The sequence below is a fragment of the Penicillium riverlandense genome (genome assembly GCF_028828495.1).
Source record: "Penicillium riverlandense strain IBT 135883 chromosome Unknown utg000001l_segment0_segment0, whole genome shotgun sequence".
Classification (NCBI taxonomy): Eukaryota; Fungi; Ascomycota; class Eurotiomycetes; order Eurotiales; family Aspergillaceae; genus Penicillium; species Penicillium riverlandense.
Genome location: NW_026643194.1, coordinates 5,091,800 through 5,109,491, shown reverse-complemented (window position 1 = coordinate 5,109,491; position 17,692 = coordinate 5,091,800). Strand labels below are relative to the sequence as shown.

General features: G+C 53.6%; 7 protein-coding genes across 7 annotated transcripts; 2 read left to right on the top strand and 5 right to left on the bottom strand.

The window, feature by feature from the left end:
• Positions 1-352: 352 nt before the first annotated feature.
• N7474_002064 (putative RSC complex subunit (Sth1)) lies at positions 353-4,770 on the bottom strand (the record flags this gene model as incomplete). Its single annotated transcript, XM_057193479.1, has 4 exons — positions 353-580; positions 635-4,347; positions 4,405-4,603; positions 4,678-4,770. 4 exons carry the CDS (start codon positions 4,768-4,770, stop codon positions 353-355), a joined length of 4,233 nt encoding a protein of 1,410 aa, XP_057058432.1.
• A 1,577-nt stretch (positions 4,771-6,347) lies between these two features.
• Positions 6,348-7,809, bottom strand: N7474_002063 (uncharacterized protein; the record flags this gene model as incomplete). The annotated part of the gene is made up of 4 exons (XM_057193478.1): positions 6,348-6,954; positions 7,006-7,402; positions 7,457-7,624; positions 7,683-7,809. 4 exons carry the CDS (start codon positions 7,807-7,809, stop codon positions 6,348-6,350), a joined length of 1,299 nt encoding a protein of 432 aa, XP_057058431.1.
• A 716-nt stretch (positions 7,810-8,525) lies between these two features.
• Positions 8,526-9,302, bottom strand: mpt (putative DNA repair and transcription factor Ada; the record flags this gene model as incomplete). Its single annotated transcript, XM_057193477.1, has 1 exon — positions 8,526-9,302. One exon carries the CDS (start codon positions 9,300-9,302, stop codon positions 8,526-8,528), a length of 777 nt encoding a protein of 258 aa, XP_057058430.1.
• Positions 9,303-9,990: 688 nt separating this feature from the next.
• N7474_002061 (60S ribosomal protein uL2) lies at positions 9,991-10,945 on the bottom strand (the record flags this gene model as incomplete). Its single annotated transcript, XM_057193476.1, has 3 exons — positions 9,991-10,128; positions 10,182-10,759; positions 10,897-10,945. The coding sequence occupies 3 exons, from the start codon at positions 10,943-10,945 to the stop codon at positions 9,991-9,993; spliced, it is 765 nt and encodes a 254-aa protein (XP_057058429.1).
• Positions 10,946-11,538: 593 nt separating this feature from the next.
• Positions 11,539-13,883, top strand: N7474_002060 (uncharacterized protein; the record flags this gene model as incomplete). Its single annotated transcript, XM_057193475.1, has 5 exons — positions 11,539-11,721; positions 11,817-11,986; positions 12,093-12,222; positions 12,276-12,644; positions 12,699-13,883. The coding sequence occupies 5 exons, from the start codon at positions 11,539-11,541 to the stop codon at positions 13,881-13,883; spliced, it is 2,037 nt and encodes a 678-aa protein (XP_057058428.1).
• Positions 13,884-14,329: 446 nt separating this feature from the next.
• Positions 14,330-15,032, bottom strand: N7474_002059 (DUF1770 domain-containing protein; the record flags this gene model as incomplete). Its single annotated transcript, XM_057193474.1, has 3 exons — positions 14,330-14,377; positions 14,458-14,649; positions 14,724-15,032. 3 exons carry the CDS (start codon positions 15,030-15,032, stop codon positions 14,330-14,332), a joined length of 549 nt encoding a protein of 182 aa, XP_057058427.1.
• Positions 15,033-15,245: 213 nt separating this feature from the next.
• N7474_002058 (adenosine kinase) lies at positions 15,246-16,554 on the top strand (the record flags this gene model as incomplete). The annotated part of the gene is made up of 5 exons (XM_057193473.1): positions 15,246-15,301; positions 15,417-15,579; positions 15,643-15,984; positions 16,040-16,377; positions 16,404-16,554. The coding sequence occupies 5 exons, from the start codon at positions 15,246-15,248 to the stop codon at positions 16,552-16,554; spliced, it is 1,050 nt and encodes a 349-aa protein (XP_057058426.1).
• Between the last annotated feature and the right edge of the window lie 1,138 nt (positions 16,555-17,692).

The following is a 17,692-nucleotide window of genomic DNA, read 5'->3' as shown; positions in this document are numbered from 1 at the left end:
CAGGTAATTCGGCCATCAATTGCAAGCAGTAGATAATCGAACATACAAGAAACCAATGACGCAGAGCCACGGCAATAGGGAGAAACATGGAGATCGCTCGCGTCAACGAAACAAGAGTACAAGAAGCTGCGCCGTCCACCGCCAGGATTTCCAGAGCTGAGGAACTCAATGGAACACAAAAAAAACGCCCTGTCCAAGTGCAGAAACAAGAAAAGATGAAGGAAAAATAGTAATAAAAGGTAAATTCGTTTTACACAGGTTCCTTCAAGGAACAGAACACGGAGAAGTGGTGATATCAGATGGATCGTGCGGTGATTGGTAATGATGATGGGCAAAAGAGAGGGAATTCACCCTACTCTTCATCGTCCAGTTCGGCGCCGTTCGCGCTGTCGCCGCTGTCTCGGTTTGCATTGCTGAAGGTGAGCTTCAACTTGGGCTGTCCTGGGGTTCCAGCAGTCATCGGGGTGTCCGTGCCGGAAAGAGTGGACATGGCATCGCCAGCAGCAGAAACCGAGTCGTCAAAGTTGGCAAACTCCGGGTGGCCCTCGGTTTGCTTCTTTAGTTCCATCAAGCATTTGGCCTAGTTGTGGTCAGTACAGTGTCATGAAATTTCAATCAAAAAAAAAAAACATACCTCGATGTCGTTGGCATCCTGGAAGAGCAAGCTGCCATCCTCATTGTATGTCCGAGCGTTCTGACAGATCAGGTGGATGTCCTCGCGGAACTCTCGGAGATTCTGGTACTCGTCCCGCTTGATCTTTTTCTGAATCGTGTCCATCGCGATGGGGTTCTGAATGATCATGTAGTAATCCGGATACTGTGAGCGCGGAGGCGGCTTCATGAACGGATCCATGATCGCGCGAACGACGGGTTCATCCTCGTCATCGGACGACTCGGCCGGAAGCTCCTGCTCCATTGCCATCAGGGACTCGACCACACTATTCAAAATGCGAGTCAAGGTGGCACGGTCGGCGCTGCTCAACGTATCCACAGCCTTGGGCTGGCGACCACGCTTGCGCTTGGGTTGCGGGGTGTCATCGGCAACTTCTTCAGCCTTGCGCTTCGGTGCAGGGCCACGGCGGCGCTTCTTGGGCTGAGGAGTTTCGGAACCTTCGCGAGAGGGAGGCTCGGGAGATGACTCGGCTCCTCCCTTCTTCCCACGCTTGTCCTTGTTGGATTTGCGCCGCTCAACCCGTGCTTCCTTCCGAGCAATGGCATCCTCAATGCTGTCGTCCTCGGCATCCACCGCCATCAGCCACTGCTCTTCCGTCAGGCCATCATCGTACTTGGTCACCTTGCGCTCACGAGCTCCGCGGCCGGAGATCTCAATTTCGGGCTCCTCCGTGATTGGGTTGTCCTCTTGCATGTAGATCTCGGGCAGCTCCTCTTCACACATCAATCGAGGGTAGCGGTGTCCAGGGCCATACGAATCGTTCTTCTGGCGATCCCTGTCGATCTGCTGGAAGACGGCCACCTCGGCTTCAGACCGGGCCATGATTTCGTTAAGGTCGTCATCATCCATCTCATCGTGATCACCAAGCTGCTCCGCATCTTCGGCAGTCTCCAAGAGCGTCCGAAGAAGAGCGTCTCGTTCTTCGTTGGTGGATTTGTTATCAAACTTTCCGGCCTGAATAACCTTGCCATCCATGTCGAGTTTGAACTGTGCACGCTCCAAGATCTTCTCCTCAACAGAGTTCGAGCTGATCAAACGCAGGATGCGGACCTCGTTCTTCTGACCGATACGATGAGCACGATCCTGGGCTTGCAGATCCTGGTGAGGGTTCCAGTCGGAGTCGTAGATGATGACGGTGTCGGCAGTCTGCAGATTCAAACCCAGACCACCAGCACGAGTGGAGAGCAAGAAGCAGAAGTATTCGGAGCCCGGCTCATTGAAAAGTTTCAACAGATCGGATCGATCATCAGACTTGGTGGAACCATCAAGTCGGAGATACTTGAGACCACGCATGCGAAGGAAATCCTCCATAATGTTCATGATCTGGGTCATCTGGAAGAACATCAAGACACGATGCCCGGTGGCACGGAACTTGGGCAGAACCCGATCAAGCAACTCGAATTTCCCTGCTGTTCGCCACAGAAGATCGTTGGACATCCGGCTAGGGTTCATCTGGTCTTCCACGGGTTCAAAAACAAACGGATGGTTGCAAAGCTTTCGCAACTGCATAAGCATGTTGCTCAGACCACGCATTCCAGTCTTGCCACCCTTCCCATCGCTGACCACCATTTTGTTGTGGGTCACGAGCTGCTTGTACAGCTTGGTTTGCAGCGCGGAGAAGCGACACTTGATGACCCGCTCCTGCTTGTCAGGCAGATCCTTCTCGACATCCTTCTTCAGGCGGCGAAGGAGGAAAGGACGAAGAACCTTGTGCAGACGACGAATCACAAGCAGCTGCTCTTCTTCACTCAGGTCCATGCGGTCTTGGCCACCGGTATTGGCAAATGGCGTATTGAACCACTCATCAAACGACTTGACCGACTTGAAAATGTTCGGGAGAACGAAATTGAGAAGAGCCCACAGCTCAGGCAGATTGTTCTGCAGCGGTGTACCGGTCAAGATCAAACGATAACGGCTGACGTAGTATGTAGAAAGAGTGCTGCTCAGCTTCGACTGAGCGTTCTTCATCCGGTGACCTTCGTCAACAATCATGTGTGTCCACTTGATCTTGCTGAGCACGGGACGATCCTTGATAATGTACTCGTAGGTGGTCAAGAGGACCTGGAAGTTGCCCCAACGAATCTGCTGCTGTTGCTGCTTGCGCGCATTGGGAGGACCCTTGTAGACGACCTTGCTGACCGAAGGTGCCCACTTCTCAAACTCAAGGTTCCAATTGGTCAGCGTACTCAAAGGTACAATGACCAAGAACGGGCCGTTATTTCGCTTCTTCTCAATGATGTAGGTGATCAAACTGATGGTCTGGATGGTCTTTCCAAGACCCATCTCGTCAGCCAAGATACCGTTCAGGTTATTGTTGTACAGAGAAATCATCCACTGCAGGCCCTTCAGCTGGTACTCCTTCAGAGTACCGCCAACGAGAATCGAGGGCTGCTCAGTGACCTGTTCTCGGATGCGATGGGCCACAGCGTAGTAATCAATCTTCTTCTGGCCGGGAGTCTCCTCGTCGTCACTTCCACCAATCTCCTCTTCCTCTTCTTCCTCTTCAAAATCGTCGTGTTCATCGCCATAACGCTGGGCCTGGTTCCGTTGCTGCGCCCGGACAGAGGCAGCCAGCTGCTTGAGGAAGTTGTCGGTCTGGTTGAGCAGGTGAGAGATACGGGAATCCTTGGCTTGTCCGAGCAGCTTCAGGTACGTCTCTTCATCGTTAGCCTTCAGAGCCTGAAGACGTTGCTTGGCGGTCCGCTCCACACGTCGTTGCTCCTCACGCTCCATGAACTGGTGGTGCTGGAGCATCATACGACCCAGTTTCTGCGAGCGAGTGCGTTGCTGGACAGTGGCGTTGGCGACCTCAGCGCCGTGGTTGAGAATAGCCTGCAGCTGGTCGTATTGCTTCTTCTTCTCGCGGGTCTCGCGAGCATCACGTTGTTGCTTCTCAAGCTTCTCGGTGATTCGAGCCTCCCGCAGAGACTGCTTCTTCATGCGACGATGACTCGAGCGGTTCGCAGTCATGCCAAGGTTCTCATAATGAAACATCTCGTTTTGAATCTGCTTGCGGAAAAGCTTCTGCTTCGGCAAGAGATTGAGCATCTTGTACTCAATGAGCGCCTTCAACTTCAGAGAATCGTCACCGGTGGGCGCATCACTCTTGCTGGTATCCCATGCGCCGAGGTTGGCAGGCAACTCAGCAAGCTCCGCTTTCCGCGCAGTGATCCTGTTGTACAGAATCAATTCACGATCCTCGCGCACTTGTTCCAAGTCGATGCCAAGGGGCATGAGAGCAGGAATGCGTGCGCGGTTCGCGCGAGTGGCATGATCCGTGTAGCTGATCGTTTTGGACAGCGAGTCGTATGGAGACTCGAAGCTCCCATACCAGTCCTTGGCCGGAGCGGCGGGCTCTGCGTCAGCGATTTTCTCGGCAGAGCTCTTTTCCGCATTTTCGATGGCATTCTCCGCCACAGCGACGGTCTCGGTAGGCGTCGGCGTCTGCTGTTTCTTGGACGCGAAAAGCTGCTGTTGGACGCGGGGCGGAATAGCAAGGTTCTTGGAGAGCATCTTGAACGCCAAAATCTGATTGCGCAGCGTGGCCAATTGCTCCGGCGAAAAGCTACTGCTGGGCCCCGGGCCATTCTTCTGTCCTGCAACCTGGGCCTGGTTCGGCGTAGACGAGGACTCCCGAACAGCGCCAGTAGTAGACGACGTTGAGCCAGTGCGCGCTGATTAAAAGTGTTAGCGGATCATCGCAATTGGACCGACGCGCAACAAGGGCTTACCATGGGCGCCATTGGTGGCGGCATCCGCGCCAGCACCATTCATTTGCTGTTGGCGCTGTTGCGCCTGGAGCTGTTGTTGCTGCTGCATTCGCTGCTTCTGGTAGGCTTGCTGCCGTTGGATGGCAGAGAGCAGGTTGTGCGCCTTGAGGTATTCAGGGTCGTCATGGCGAACACCTTGTTCTTGCATCTGCTTGAATTTCTGCGCGACAGCGAGGTTAGCATGTCGGGGTATAATGGGTGTTGAGGGTCGCGGGATATGTAGCGACAACTCACCTGAAGAACCTCTTGGACGTGCTGCTGCGTCAAGTGAGGCGGCAAGCTCACGTTGCCAGACGCCATGTTAGGCGCCGACTGCAAGGAAGCCATATTTGAGACGCGTGCTTCTTTAATTCATGGGCCAGGCACCGATGGGTGGGCAGGGCAACGCGACCGAGAAAATCGAAGCGGATGTTGTTAGGAGTTGTCGCGGTCTCCACTTATTGCCAGGTCGCGCCCGCGCAAGAGAAGGGGGCAGGATCGGGGGAAGGGAGGGTAGGGACGCGACGAAGATGAGAGGTATTTGGGGGGACCGATGCGACTAGAGAAGGCCTAGTCGTGGTCCTTGGCGATGGAAACGGAGATGTTTGGGCCCGTAGTCGGAGGTCCGGGGATGCCAGGCGATGGGCAAGATTCCCAATGGGGGTCACGGCCGGATGAGTCAAGAAAAGAAGGAAAATGGAAAAGACCGGAAAGGGGGCAACGGGGATGGGGTGGGAGGTCCCAAGTGGCAGAAACGCGGCGGGGAGGGCGCGTTGAAGGGAAAAATGGATGAAATGGAGATGGAGGGGACCGGGTTGCGCGACTCGCTGGACGGGGCTGGTGCTCGCTGAGTAGCGGACTAACAACAGGAGGCGGAGGAGAAGATTTCAGTGTGGCGGTCAGGTGACGCTGAGTCAGCAGACTGCCCTGTACGGCGCCCGCAGTACATGCAGGACTGACGACTGACGGGCTATAGATCTGGGGAGTTATACTTGTAACACTTAATTCGAAGCAAGCCTGTTTTAACTAACTTGTAGCAGCAACTGAGCGACCCTCCCCGATCGTCAGTTGAAACGAACGATCTGAGTCAGCATGACTACAATTACGGTGTGGCGGTCATGGAGTACTGCCTACAAAGTCGTACAGATCTATAGGGCTTTGGTGATGGTGAAGAGGAAGATGGATGGCAGTGGGGAGTAGATGAATCACAACATGGTAGATTCTACAGATTGGTGGTGGTAGGAAGATTCGAATGGCAGCGGCAAGTCAACTTGGAAGCCAAGTATAATTGTCTAATCACAGACCTCGCGCCGTGACCTTTAAGCTAGGTAGCCTGAAGTAAATACAAAACATATGTCTGAACTAATCTAATTTGAAACGATGATTAAGCTATGTACGGCACTACATTGAGTAGCTCCCTGATTAGTTCGTTTCGGGCTAAGTCTACAACCAACACGGGCCGGGATTATTTAGACATACACATGCTAACGGTTGTTTTTGAGTAGTGATGGACTCAAGTCTGGAAAATCTCAGCAGAGCCTCGGTCTACCTCTCTACCGAAGACATTTGCCTGGCAGGGTGATTCCAGTCAAGCAAGACGGAGATGAGATCAAGTTAGAGATATCTGGAGATATCAAACCCCTGCAAAGACGCTGATTACATCTTCGGAGTAAAGACGAAAACCACTGACGTAACTTGCTACTGTAGTTAGAGTAATGTTGCCAACGTGTAACAATTCATTTGAAGCAATGGTTTCTTTTCCCTATACTAGCAATAAAGCAACACTCGCACCCATCTCCCAATAAAAGAACGAAGGATATAACAATATTCATAACCCGACCCGTCATACCCAGTCATAAACCATTAGAACCACAAACTCCCAGACCCCACGCTCGATACCAAACACTATTCGTCGTCAATCCTCCCTACGCATCACCAGCAGCAACCAAACTGCGTTTCATGGGCGGTGGTGGGGGCGGGGGCTTCTTGGCCCGCGAAGGCGGAGGCGGAGGAGGCGCCTTCTTGGCCAAGCCAGTCGTCCCATTCAAAGCATTCGAGCTTGGCCGTCGAGAGGCCACGCTGCTGCAGTGCGAGGTCGCGGGCGAGATCGATCGGTTGTTACCATATGTGCGCTCGGGGCTAGACCGGCCGTAGGAACTGCCCTCGGAGTCGGCGTAGGGCTCGCCAGGGAATCTGCCGCTGCCAAGATGGACACTGTGGCGAACAGTCAGGTCACTCGCAGCCCGCTGCACCCACGGTGTTGGGGTCTGTTCCTGGCGCAGCTGGGCGGGCCCTTCGAAGGTGGGGGTGCGGTTGAAACTCGGGCGGGAGTGCCCATTGCTGATCGGCTGAGGATCGCGTGCAGGCGAGTCTGCAATGTACATCGACATGGTCTTGTGGGAGCGGATCGTGGGCCGACTCTCTGTAACATTCGTGATCTCTTCCTGAAGAGGATCGTATCGCTGCTGGAGCGAACTGCCGGTATTGGAACGGGCTCGGGTGCGACGCGCCGTAGTCTGCCCTGAACTGGACCTGTAAAAGGGGTCAACATTTGCTGGAGAAGATGAAGAGTGCCGATCTTACCCGCCAGGCCACTCGTTCTTGAGTTGAAGGAGCGCCTCACGGCACCGCTCGTGATATTCCAATTGAGCGTCCAGGAACGTGCCCAGATCCATGACATTTTCGGGCTCCGAGTCCCGGATATCTTGCATGCGGCGCAGCACGTCGTCGTTGGCCTCCTCGTATTTGATCTTCTGCGTGCGCAGCTCTTCCTCCACCCGGAAATCCTCTCGCTTCGCCTTTTGCATTTTCGAGAGCGAGGTATCATATGCCAATCGACGGCTGTCGAGCTTTTTGCGCGCCTGCTGGTATTCTTTCATCTGGGCCAGCGATCTCTCCAGGGATTCAAGCCAGCCCGAAGTCGCCTGCGCAATATAGGCTTCCTGGACACGTGCGATGCGTTCTTCCGTCCGACCCAACACTAATACGCTAGTCAGAGATCAAGGCTCTCTAGAATGTCGCTGTCACCACTTACTGGTCAAGCACTGGCCGTATTCGGAGCTGCAGTCGAAATCTTCGCCGTGGGCAACCATGCTGCTTCCCAGGTGGGCAATGGGGAGGGTCTTCTCCTTGTCGTCGCCCTCATTGCGCTTCGAGAGGGCCTTGACGTATCCGGTCATGGATTTGTGGATGCGGTCAACGCCTGGAGAGATCTAGCATCAGCGCTGGTTCGGGGGGTCATGTCATCCATACTGTCATACCTTCATGGCGCACGGCCATTTCCGTTTCCATGGCCTTGAAATTGTCAGAGAGATTGGTCTTCACCTCGCCGCCCATGCGCTCGCCGGCCCATTGCTTGAGGCGACCGATGCGCTTGTTGACATTCATGGTGGATGTGGTGGTGGGGCAAAGAGATCGGTGCCGATCGGGGGGTCTGCAGGTAATTAAGGAACGCAGTGGGATTAATGAATTTGCAAGCCGATACTAGTATACTGGATGAAAAGAGTGTGTATGTGTGGCAGAAAGAGAGAAAGGAAGGGGGAGGGAGCAGTGTGGTGGAAGAAAGGAAGAAAGAAAAGAAGGGAGGCTGTCATGCCAAGGGGGTTGCGCACATTGATTAAGGACTGGCGCCACCAAAGTTATTCGGGATGCATTCAGGTTGATCGGTGGGGACTCTTGAGGTGTCTACAGGACTAACTAGGAGAGAAGTAGATGGTGATTCCTAGGCTATTATTATCACTCCGATTGTTCTGATTGTGATTGACCAACAAAGCCCTTCTGGCCCTTGGGATTGCCGCCCAAGCCAGAACTGAAACTCCCAGAGCCAGTGTTTCAGGGGACAACCACGAAAACAGTGAGACGGGCACAGCCGTGACACGCGTTGGTGGGCCGGGGGTAGTGGGGGTGAGCCATGCCTATTGGTGAACTAATTATAAGTGTGCAGTTAAGATTTGGGATGTTGCCACCACTGATGAATGCCCGGATGCGGGCCTGGGTATCTGGTGGACGGTTCCACCCTTACAGCCTCCTAGAATGGACCTAGGTGGTGGTGAAAAGAGTAAAGATAGATGGTATTTGCACCGTTATATTATTGTCCTTATTACTTATAGATTTGATTCAATGCCTCCCAGCATCCGCGGATCAATATGAATGGCCGGCTCACCACTCAACCATACATCAAAGTCATTCCACAATATTGCCTCATCCACCACTCCTAGACTGTCTGAAACCCCCTCCACTCCCTTCTCCCCTCCCAGATTCCAATCAAGATTCCAATCCAGGCGCTCGCCATCCCCGCCACCACCTAGCCCTGACACAGAGGATGATGGTGATGACGACGAGTCAAGCATGCCTGACGACAATGTATCAGAGGAGCCCTCATCAACCCCCAGACTCACACGCGACTGGACAAAATCAGCGGCATACTGGCCCGGCGTAACGCCAACCCGTTTCTTAAACACGCGATGAAAGTGACTCGGCGTCAAGCCCGCCGCAGCAGCCAGATCATAAAGCCGCGGCGGTTTCAGGCCCTTGGACAGGAGGTCACGGATGGACGCGCAGGCGGTTTGGACCAGCACGGTTTGGGGGTCACTCTGAGACGCCGCGCGTCCCGCGTATTGCGGGCGGCAGCGCTTACAGGCCCGGAACCCGGCGTGCTCGGCCTGGGTCGGCGTGTCGAAGAACAGCACGTTGGCGCGGCGTGCCAGCCGGCCTGGACAGGCTGGTCGGCAGTAGATTTTGGTGGTGAGGACGGCGTAAACGAAGGTGTTGATGCTGGAGTCCCGGTTTACGAGGGCTTGCCACCGGGCTGCGGCGTCGAGGGTTTGGCCCGATGGGGGGAGGCGGGGGATCTTTTGTGGTGGGTTGGGGGGTTGGAGCATGGTGGGATGATATAATGATTGTAGAGTACTGTATATCAGATGGCCTGTTCTCTCTGGGTTGTTTGCTGGTGATGGGAGTGAAAGTGAAGGCACTGACGGAAGGTGAGTTAATAATGGGCTCGGGAGTGGCCGTTGATTGGTCACTTTGAGATCAGCGACTTTGTCATTGCCGTTTGGGCGTTGATAGGTCAGTGGGAATAGTCTGGGATGGTTAGATACTTAATGCACTACTACTATAGTTATGGATACATAGGGTGCAGGGATGGATTTGATTTCCAACTGGACGGTTGTGTAGAAACGGGCTTCGGATATATATTTTCAACCCGATCGGCATGATACATTTAGGTATCGCAAAAATCCATGAAGATTATAATTTTAGAAGGCCCGGTCCATGGAATGACGTTACTCCTACATGGCCAGTGACTTGCTACATTTGGATGTACACGGAGCCCTACAATGGCCCACTACCAGTGGAAGAACTGAAGATTCGAAAAGGTATGTCATTTCAGTGCCCCCACGGGCCTTTTTGCTTCTGCTTCCGTCCCAGGTTGAGAAAAAAGATGATGACCACAGCCTTAATTCGCTAAGGGTGCGTGGGACGCTCATCCGCAGTCGCCTAGATACATAAGTCTCATAGCAGAAGTCCATTTTCAACCCATCACAACACAAACTCCGTGCCAGAATACCCTTAGTCCTTGACCTTCTGGGTACCACGGAGCAGACCGGTCCGCCGGGCAGCGATGAGACCGGCCTTCTGACCCTTGGCGGCGTAGCGGGAGATGGTCGACGCCTTACCAATGTGCTGGTGGTTACCACCACCGTGAGGCTGTAGAAGGGCATGTCAGCGATGAACACAACAAAAAATATGTGGGAACTTACATGATCGACGGGGTTCATGGCAACACCACGAGTCTTGGGCCACGAGTTGCGCTTGACGGCGAACTTGTGCTTGGCGCGCGAAGCCTTGAGCAGGGGCTTGTCGGTACGGCCACCACCGGCGACGATACCAACCATACCACGGGCGGTGTTCTTGACCACCTTCTTGGCACCGGAGGGCAGCTTGACACGGGTCTTGCCCTCGTCGGGGTTGTGGCCAATGACGGTCACGTAGTTGCCGGAGGTACGGCCCAGAGCACCACGGTCACCAGCCTTCTCCTCGACGTTGGTCACGACGGTACCCTCGGGCATGGAGCCCAGGGGCAGGACGTTGCCGACGGTCAGGGCAGCGTTCTTGCCGGCGTAGATGAACTGGCCGGTGTACATGCCCTCGTTGGCGATGAAGGTCTCGGTAACCATCTTGAACTTGTAGGGGTGGCGGAACTGGACCTTGGCGAGGGGAGCACCACGGCCGGCGTCGTGGATGATCTCCTTCACGACACCGCGGGTGTAGCCATGACGCTCGGCATAGTCGAGGGTACGGAACTGGGCAGGCGCCTTGTTGAGACGGGTGTTGGCCGCTGCAAGTAGAGAAAAAAAAGGACATCAGCACTCAATTCCCTTTTTTACCATTTTGTCCCAGACTCGAGTTTTCCTCGCTGCTCCATGCTCGACAGTGCAGCGCACTTTCATCCGGGATTGATGCGGTCGGACTCACTGAAAATGGAACCACGGCCCTTCCTCTGGTTGCGAATGACGCGACCCATGGCGACTGTCTGGAAGGAGTGTGTGTCAGTATCGTCGTAGGTGGCAGCAGGAAAAGTGGTGGTGGTGGGCGTACCTTGATGTGATGGGCTTGTTGAGGGTTGAGAAAATCGAGTTCCCGGACTGTGGGCTTTTGCGTGCGGTCGCTAACCTAGCCCAAACGGGACTAGCCGGCATTATGTAAGACCAGAGTCACATGACCCGCCATGATCGGAAATAGGGTTGAGATCGGAGGAGTTACTAGGCAAAGTGATTGCACGACGAGCTGTTCGGCGATGGTATTTGACCGATTTGAAGATCGCGAAATGGTTTGTGAACCAGTCTGAACATCTCGGGTCGACCAACTTGTTCAGTGCTGGCGATATAGATCGATATACAACATTCGAAAGTGTCTATAATGCTTCAAAATAAAAAGAAGAAAACTAGCTATTTCCCTTTCAAAATAACCAATGACAAAGCCATCCCTGGTGGCGTAGGAATCCCATAAAATAATCGATCGGGCGTTGGAGTGAAGGCGCGATACACGGGACTCACTTCGGACTCAACTCACGTTCTCTCCCCCTTCAACACCACCACCCACCAACCACATCCAACCATGTCGCTTTCAGACGTTTCATCGCTGTCGTCAGCACCACCGACAGACGACGAGGCTATGGCAGATGAGGAGCCGGTCGGCATCACCAAGTACTTCAAGAAGCAGAAGTCCGAAACACCGCCGCCCAAACGGGAGCCCTCACCACCTCATGAATACGTTCTAGCGGACAACCCGAGCATCGCGGTGAGTCTTAGGAGAGATTTCCTTGTTGGATCGACACGTCCATGACGCGTTCACCCTGTGTTGGGACACGTTTGCTGAGTTGTCGCAACTTTTAGTTCATTGTCATGTTCCGCGCGCGTTTCCACGATGTGTTCCCTCGCCATGTGCCACACTACGGCCCCCAGGATATCGAGCGAGGCGTAGAGGAGTCTCCCCCGGGCGACTACATTGAGAGATTATTATGCGCATTGCTGGGACTTGTGCTGAACCGCAAGAAGGATGTTGAGTATGGTCGCCACCCAAATACCTCCATGTGGGGAGAAGTCGAAGCTTCCACGGAGCCCCAATTGCACTGGAGAACACAAGCTAATGCGATTTCCCGGCTTTTACAGGCGGAATCATTACACGCGCCCTCTCGAAGAAGCAGTCCAGACACATGCGGCGCAGTGGCCAAAGGAGTGGCAGGGCAAGAACCCCCTTCATGGCGGACGCACCTTTGCGACCCTGTCGCCCGAAGAGCGCGTAGGTCTCACGGTCTTACCGCCACATGTCCACACCATTGATTATTTTTACAGTTGCAATTGCTCAAAGCCCTCATTCTCTGGTCTCTGTCGTCCTCTGAGGCGGTTCAGGCAAAGATCAAGGAATCTTACAAACAGGCGCGTCACGACGATGATCTCAACCAGCCTTTATCCGTTCAATCATGGGGCCGTGATAGCCTCAAACGCCGGTATTGGCTCATCGAGGGACAAGATGATACCAACTTCCGGTTGTATCGAGAGAGCAACCCGGCTCTGAAGCATATCACTTGGTGGAGTATCGCAGGAACTATTCCAGAGCTGCAGGCTGTTGCGGACAAGCTGGGAGAGGAGAAAGGAACCAATTCGAAGAAACTGTGTGAGAGAATTCGGGCCGCCATTCCTCGGTTTGAGGCATCAGAAGAGGTAAGTCAATTCATTCAAGTAGCCGGATTAACTGTGCTAATACACATCCACTAGAAACGGAAACGCCGCGACTATCGTCTTGCTCGCAAAGCTGCTTTTTCTCGGCCCGAGCCGGGCTTTTCCCTCTACGAAGGTCGCACGCGTGGCAAGAGGCTGAAGTATACCTATTCTGATGACGAGGATCTCTTCTCCGATGGCTTACCATCAACGAGACGGTCAAATCGCAATGTACCCTCAGCAGACGAAACGGATGGTCCTCGGTTCACCGCGAGTGGCCGGCAGATCCGATCCCGTGCTGGAGGCCTTTATGGTGCATCGTTGCACAGTGGCCAGAGGGAAGATTCTGAAGAAGACGACGCCCCGAGGTCGCAAAGGATCCGGACTTCGCTGAATCCTAATGGATACTCGGGATACAATGTCGAGGATTTGGAAGATGCGTCAGAAGCCGAGGGTAATTCCAGCGGAAACGAGTGGAGGAGCGGTGAAGATGAAGAGGAGGAGAATGACTTGGAAGGTGACGATGAAGATGAGGAAGATGTGAGCGGAGATGAATCAATCATCAACGGGGAGCCCCAAAGCCTCGTGGTACAGCTTCGCTATGGCAAAGAAAATGCCCCCAAAGTCCCGGTCGACAAGCCGCCACCACCTGCACAAGATCTGCAGACGAAGAGCATTACAGACACAGGACCGCCGGGGAGCCTGTCTACTCATCTCCCGCCCATCCAGCCACCACCCGCTCCGGTGTCTGCAGCGCAGTACTATTCAGAAACCATGCGACAAGCTCCCATGCCTGGCATGGCAATGCATTCTGCTCCACCACTACACTGGGCTCCTCAGCCGGCACAGATTATGAATGCGTCTTCCCTGACACCTACACCTCCGTCCCAAGAGGCCAAACCCCAGCTGCCCCCAATGACCGCGCATTTGCATCCCGTTGCACACCCTCAATCATTTTCACGACCTCCCGCCATGAATGCATCTGCTATGACTCCTGGGCCACCTGCTCCGCATCCGCCGTCGTTCTATGGGACTGATAGCCAGAGACCGACAGTGGTAGCGCCTTCAATGCCGTCTGCACCAATGAGCGGTCCTGCTCCTCTCGAGACACCCAAACATACGCAACCGGCAGAATCAAACGGCGTTACCCAGGCCAAACCAGCTGAGCCTGGTTCTTACTATCCACCTGGGATGCCTCCGACGCAGTCCCCTTTCTTTCAAGGAGGAAATCCGCCGCACTAGGTGTCCGTATTGTGCTATTTGGTGCTGCCTTGAACCCGCCAACAGGAGTGGATATTTCATGCAAAATGAACTAGTCAAATCCAACCACTCTGCCCTATTGGTTCGCCAGGGGATTTGTGTGACGACGGCGACTCTCGTCCAATTGCTGTACTTTATACATGAGAACTCTTGCTAATAAAAAGATGCTCATCCATGCCATTTTCTTCTTGTAAGCCACCATGTCATCTAGCCCAAGTCGAATATGTGATATTACATGTAAATAAAGACCAGACAGAGTCTATCTTCAGCCCCCTGTCGAGACAGTAAAAAATCCAATCTGCTGCAAAACGAGGGATATAGAAAATGCGAAGGAAAAACTGCCAAACCCTCAACGCCAATTATGCAAAACCACGAGTCATCACCCTGGTCAAACGCTCCTTACGCAATCTATCACACCAACTTTTGGATTAATCCGAGCCCGTATTCGAAAATTGGCTCGTGTAGAACTGCAAAAACTCCGACACCGTCAGTTACTTTTGAATTCTCGCAAGCGCATACGGTACTTCAACCACCGGAAGAAAAAAGGATAGCTTACTTCTTCGACCTGCGAGGCTGTTTGTTCGCGAACGGTGCCTTGTTGAGGCAGACGCCAGTTGTTGACTTCGTACCACCACCTGCGGATCCTACTTCCGAGCGTGTGCCCGCTGAGGGAGGCATTGCGGTTCCAGAACCGCCACCCCGACAGCGCGAGAGTCCATATGGTGCCTTGGATGAGGGGTAGGAGGACCTAAGCAATACGATTCGAGCATTAGTCATATAGCCTCTCTTTTTTGGTGTACTTTTGCAGGCGTGGTGGCATACCTGATCTCTCACGGTAATCCACCCGACTCGTCCCCAGGTCTCGGCACCCTTCAAGCTGGCTAGGTAGCTCTGCTCGAAGCGCAGGTCCGGCAGAGGTGGAAGAGTCTGTCGGCGACGGAGAGGACGGACAACTCGGCTCGCATCGACGATGTCTGAGGAAATGCTGCCGGCGTCGGAGGGCGGAGCGGCGACGACGGGCTGTTTTTCCGAGGCGGCGGTGGGTGGGTTGATGTCGTGGGTTGGGGATGGATGCCGCTTGATTGAGGCAGTCTGGATGGTCTCAGCGACCCCCAGGGCGTGGTCGGCCATGATGATGCTTTGCTGTTTGTACGTAGTAGTTAAGGACAGGCAGATAGCCGATGATGTCGATTTCTAGGGGAAAGCAAGCCGCTCCGTACTCCGCCTTCCCGTTTTCTGCCGCCAAACTGCGCACGCCAACCCCTCCAAGGCCCACCTTTTCGATTTCTTCCTCTTTTTCACCCCGACAATTGTGTTCTTATCTGCACGAATTTCATTGCAATCATGGCTGCTCCCCAAGGATACCCTCTTCTGTGCTTGGAGAACCCTCTCCTTGGTGAGTAGATGACCTTGATAGACATGGAATGTTAACTCATACTAACATACCCCTCGACAGACATCCAGGCTCGTGGGTAGGTGATATTTGACTCGAATTCTATCGTCTGGAACTAACAGGTGTTGTTTAAGTGATGCCGCCCTTCTTGAGAAGTATGGCCTGAAGGATAACGATGCCATTCTGGCCGAGGACCAGCACATGGGTCTCTACGAGGAGCTGCTCTCGCGGGATGCCAAGCTGATTCCCGGTGGTGCTGCCCAGAACACTGCCCGTGGTGCCCAGGTAAGCATAATAGTGATTATTATCCCGGTATTGGTCCATCAGTTGACAATTTTCTGTTCCTAGTACATGCTCCCCGACAATCAGGTGCTCTACATCGGCTGTGTCGGCAAGGACAAGTACGCCGACTTGCTGAAGAAGACCTGCGAGGAGGCCGGTGTCCACACCGAGTACCGTGTCGATGATGTCCAGCCCACTGGCAAGTGCGGTGTTGTCATCACCGGCCACAACCGTAGCATGTGCACCCACCTTGCTGCTGCCAACGAGTACAAGATCGAGCACCTGAAGCAGCCCCAGATCTGGTCGCTGGTCGAGAAGGCTCAGGTGTACTATGTCGGTGGCTACCATCTGACTGTCTGTGTGCCCGCCATTCTGGCTCTCGCCGAAGAGGCCGCTGCGAAGAACAAGGTAGGTTCCGTTCCGGTGTTAAGGGGATTTGTCTGATTGACTTGGCTTGATATAGGTCTTCATGCTCTCGCTCTCCGCTCCTTTCATCCCCCAGTTCTTCAAGGACCAGCTGGACAGCGTTATGCCCTACACCGACTACACTTTCTGCAATGAGGCCGAGGCCCGTGCCTTCTCTGCCAGCCACGAGTGGGGCACGGAAGATATCCCCGAGATCACTAAGAAGCTCGCTCAGCTGCCCAAGAAGAACACCCAGCGTCCCAGAATCGCCATTGTCACCCAGGGCACTCTGCCCACCGTGGTGGGCATTGCCTCGGCCAACGGTGATGTCCAGCTGAAGGAGTTCGCCATTCGTCAGGTTCCCAAGGAGGACATCGAAGACACCACTGGTGCTGGGTGAGTATTGACCCTATCTTCTCAAGTTCTGCATATGTGCTGACCTGTCAATCCTTCAGCGACGCTTTCGCTGGTGGTTTCTGTGCCGGTATCCTGCAGGGCAAGTCTCTGGAGGACAGCATCGACATGGGCCAATGGCTGGCCAGCAAGAGCATCCAGGAGCTGGGAACCTCGTGAGTTCTCCCTATCAGATATATTCCCGTGATGAAAAGACTAACCCTAAATACAGGTTCCCCCTCCCTAAGCAAACCTACTCCCGCGCCTAAAGAGCCGCTATCTCTTTCTTTCCTTGAAACGAAGAAACACATAGACAACACACAACAAACCAGCCCCTCTAACTAACTCAAACCCGCACCCTTCAACACAAAATCATCTTCAACCTCCCGATATCACTACTGATCTCGTGCAATGAATTCATGTCTCCACACCTGAATTTCGCACTCCCCTCAACGCTTGATGATTCAACCCTCTATCTATACCCTTTTTCCTCTCAATTTCTTTTGTCCCATATCTTGAGTTCACACTCGTCTGAAAACCAAACCAAATAGAAAACGGACAATAGCTTCAGTCATAACGTACACACCAGGTAATCAACCTGCAGCACTACTAGCTCTCCTCTCCTTGCACGTCATTATCTCTGGTCATATCAACACCCTGAGTAGATCTCAGGAATTCCGCGCCCCGAGCCTGACCTCATTCCAAACAGATCCAGCAGACCCGCGCTTCAGGACCCCCTACTAGTAGCATCATGAGGATACACTGGGGATCCAGACAGTCCCGATCCCGTATCAATAACGATAGCAGGAGTATAAAGCTTAGATCCTCTATTACCGCACCCACTGCCGCCCCAAACCCCTCACTATTGGCTCCAGTGGAAATAATTTGAAATGACTGTCCCAGCCTATGTAGACTGGTTTGCTCCTAATACTGCGCATATCACCCAGAATAATCAGGACAACTTCGATTTTAAATCCATTCCCGCTATGAATAAGGATAGTATGACAGCTGCTCGCTCCCCGTGGGGTGTGGAAATAGTCGCGAAAGCGGATTTTCCGAGGCGTTCAGCGGGTGGTGTTGTGCACCCTGGAGATATTGGATCGCTTTTCCCATTGATCATATAGCCAAGGGGAAGATCTAGTAGTGAAGTGAGTGGTCTTGTTGTGAATATGAGTTAGTGAGGCAAAATAGGGGATAGTGATTCAAGATACCCAAGATGCGGCGCAGTCAACAGGGATAAGTCTCTGCCTGCTGGGTGATCTACAAAAGGGCTCCCCTCATTGCGAATCATCCATCTACAAGGCTCAAGAGATTTAAA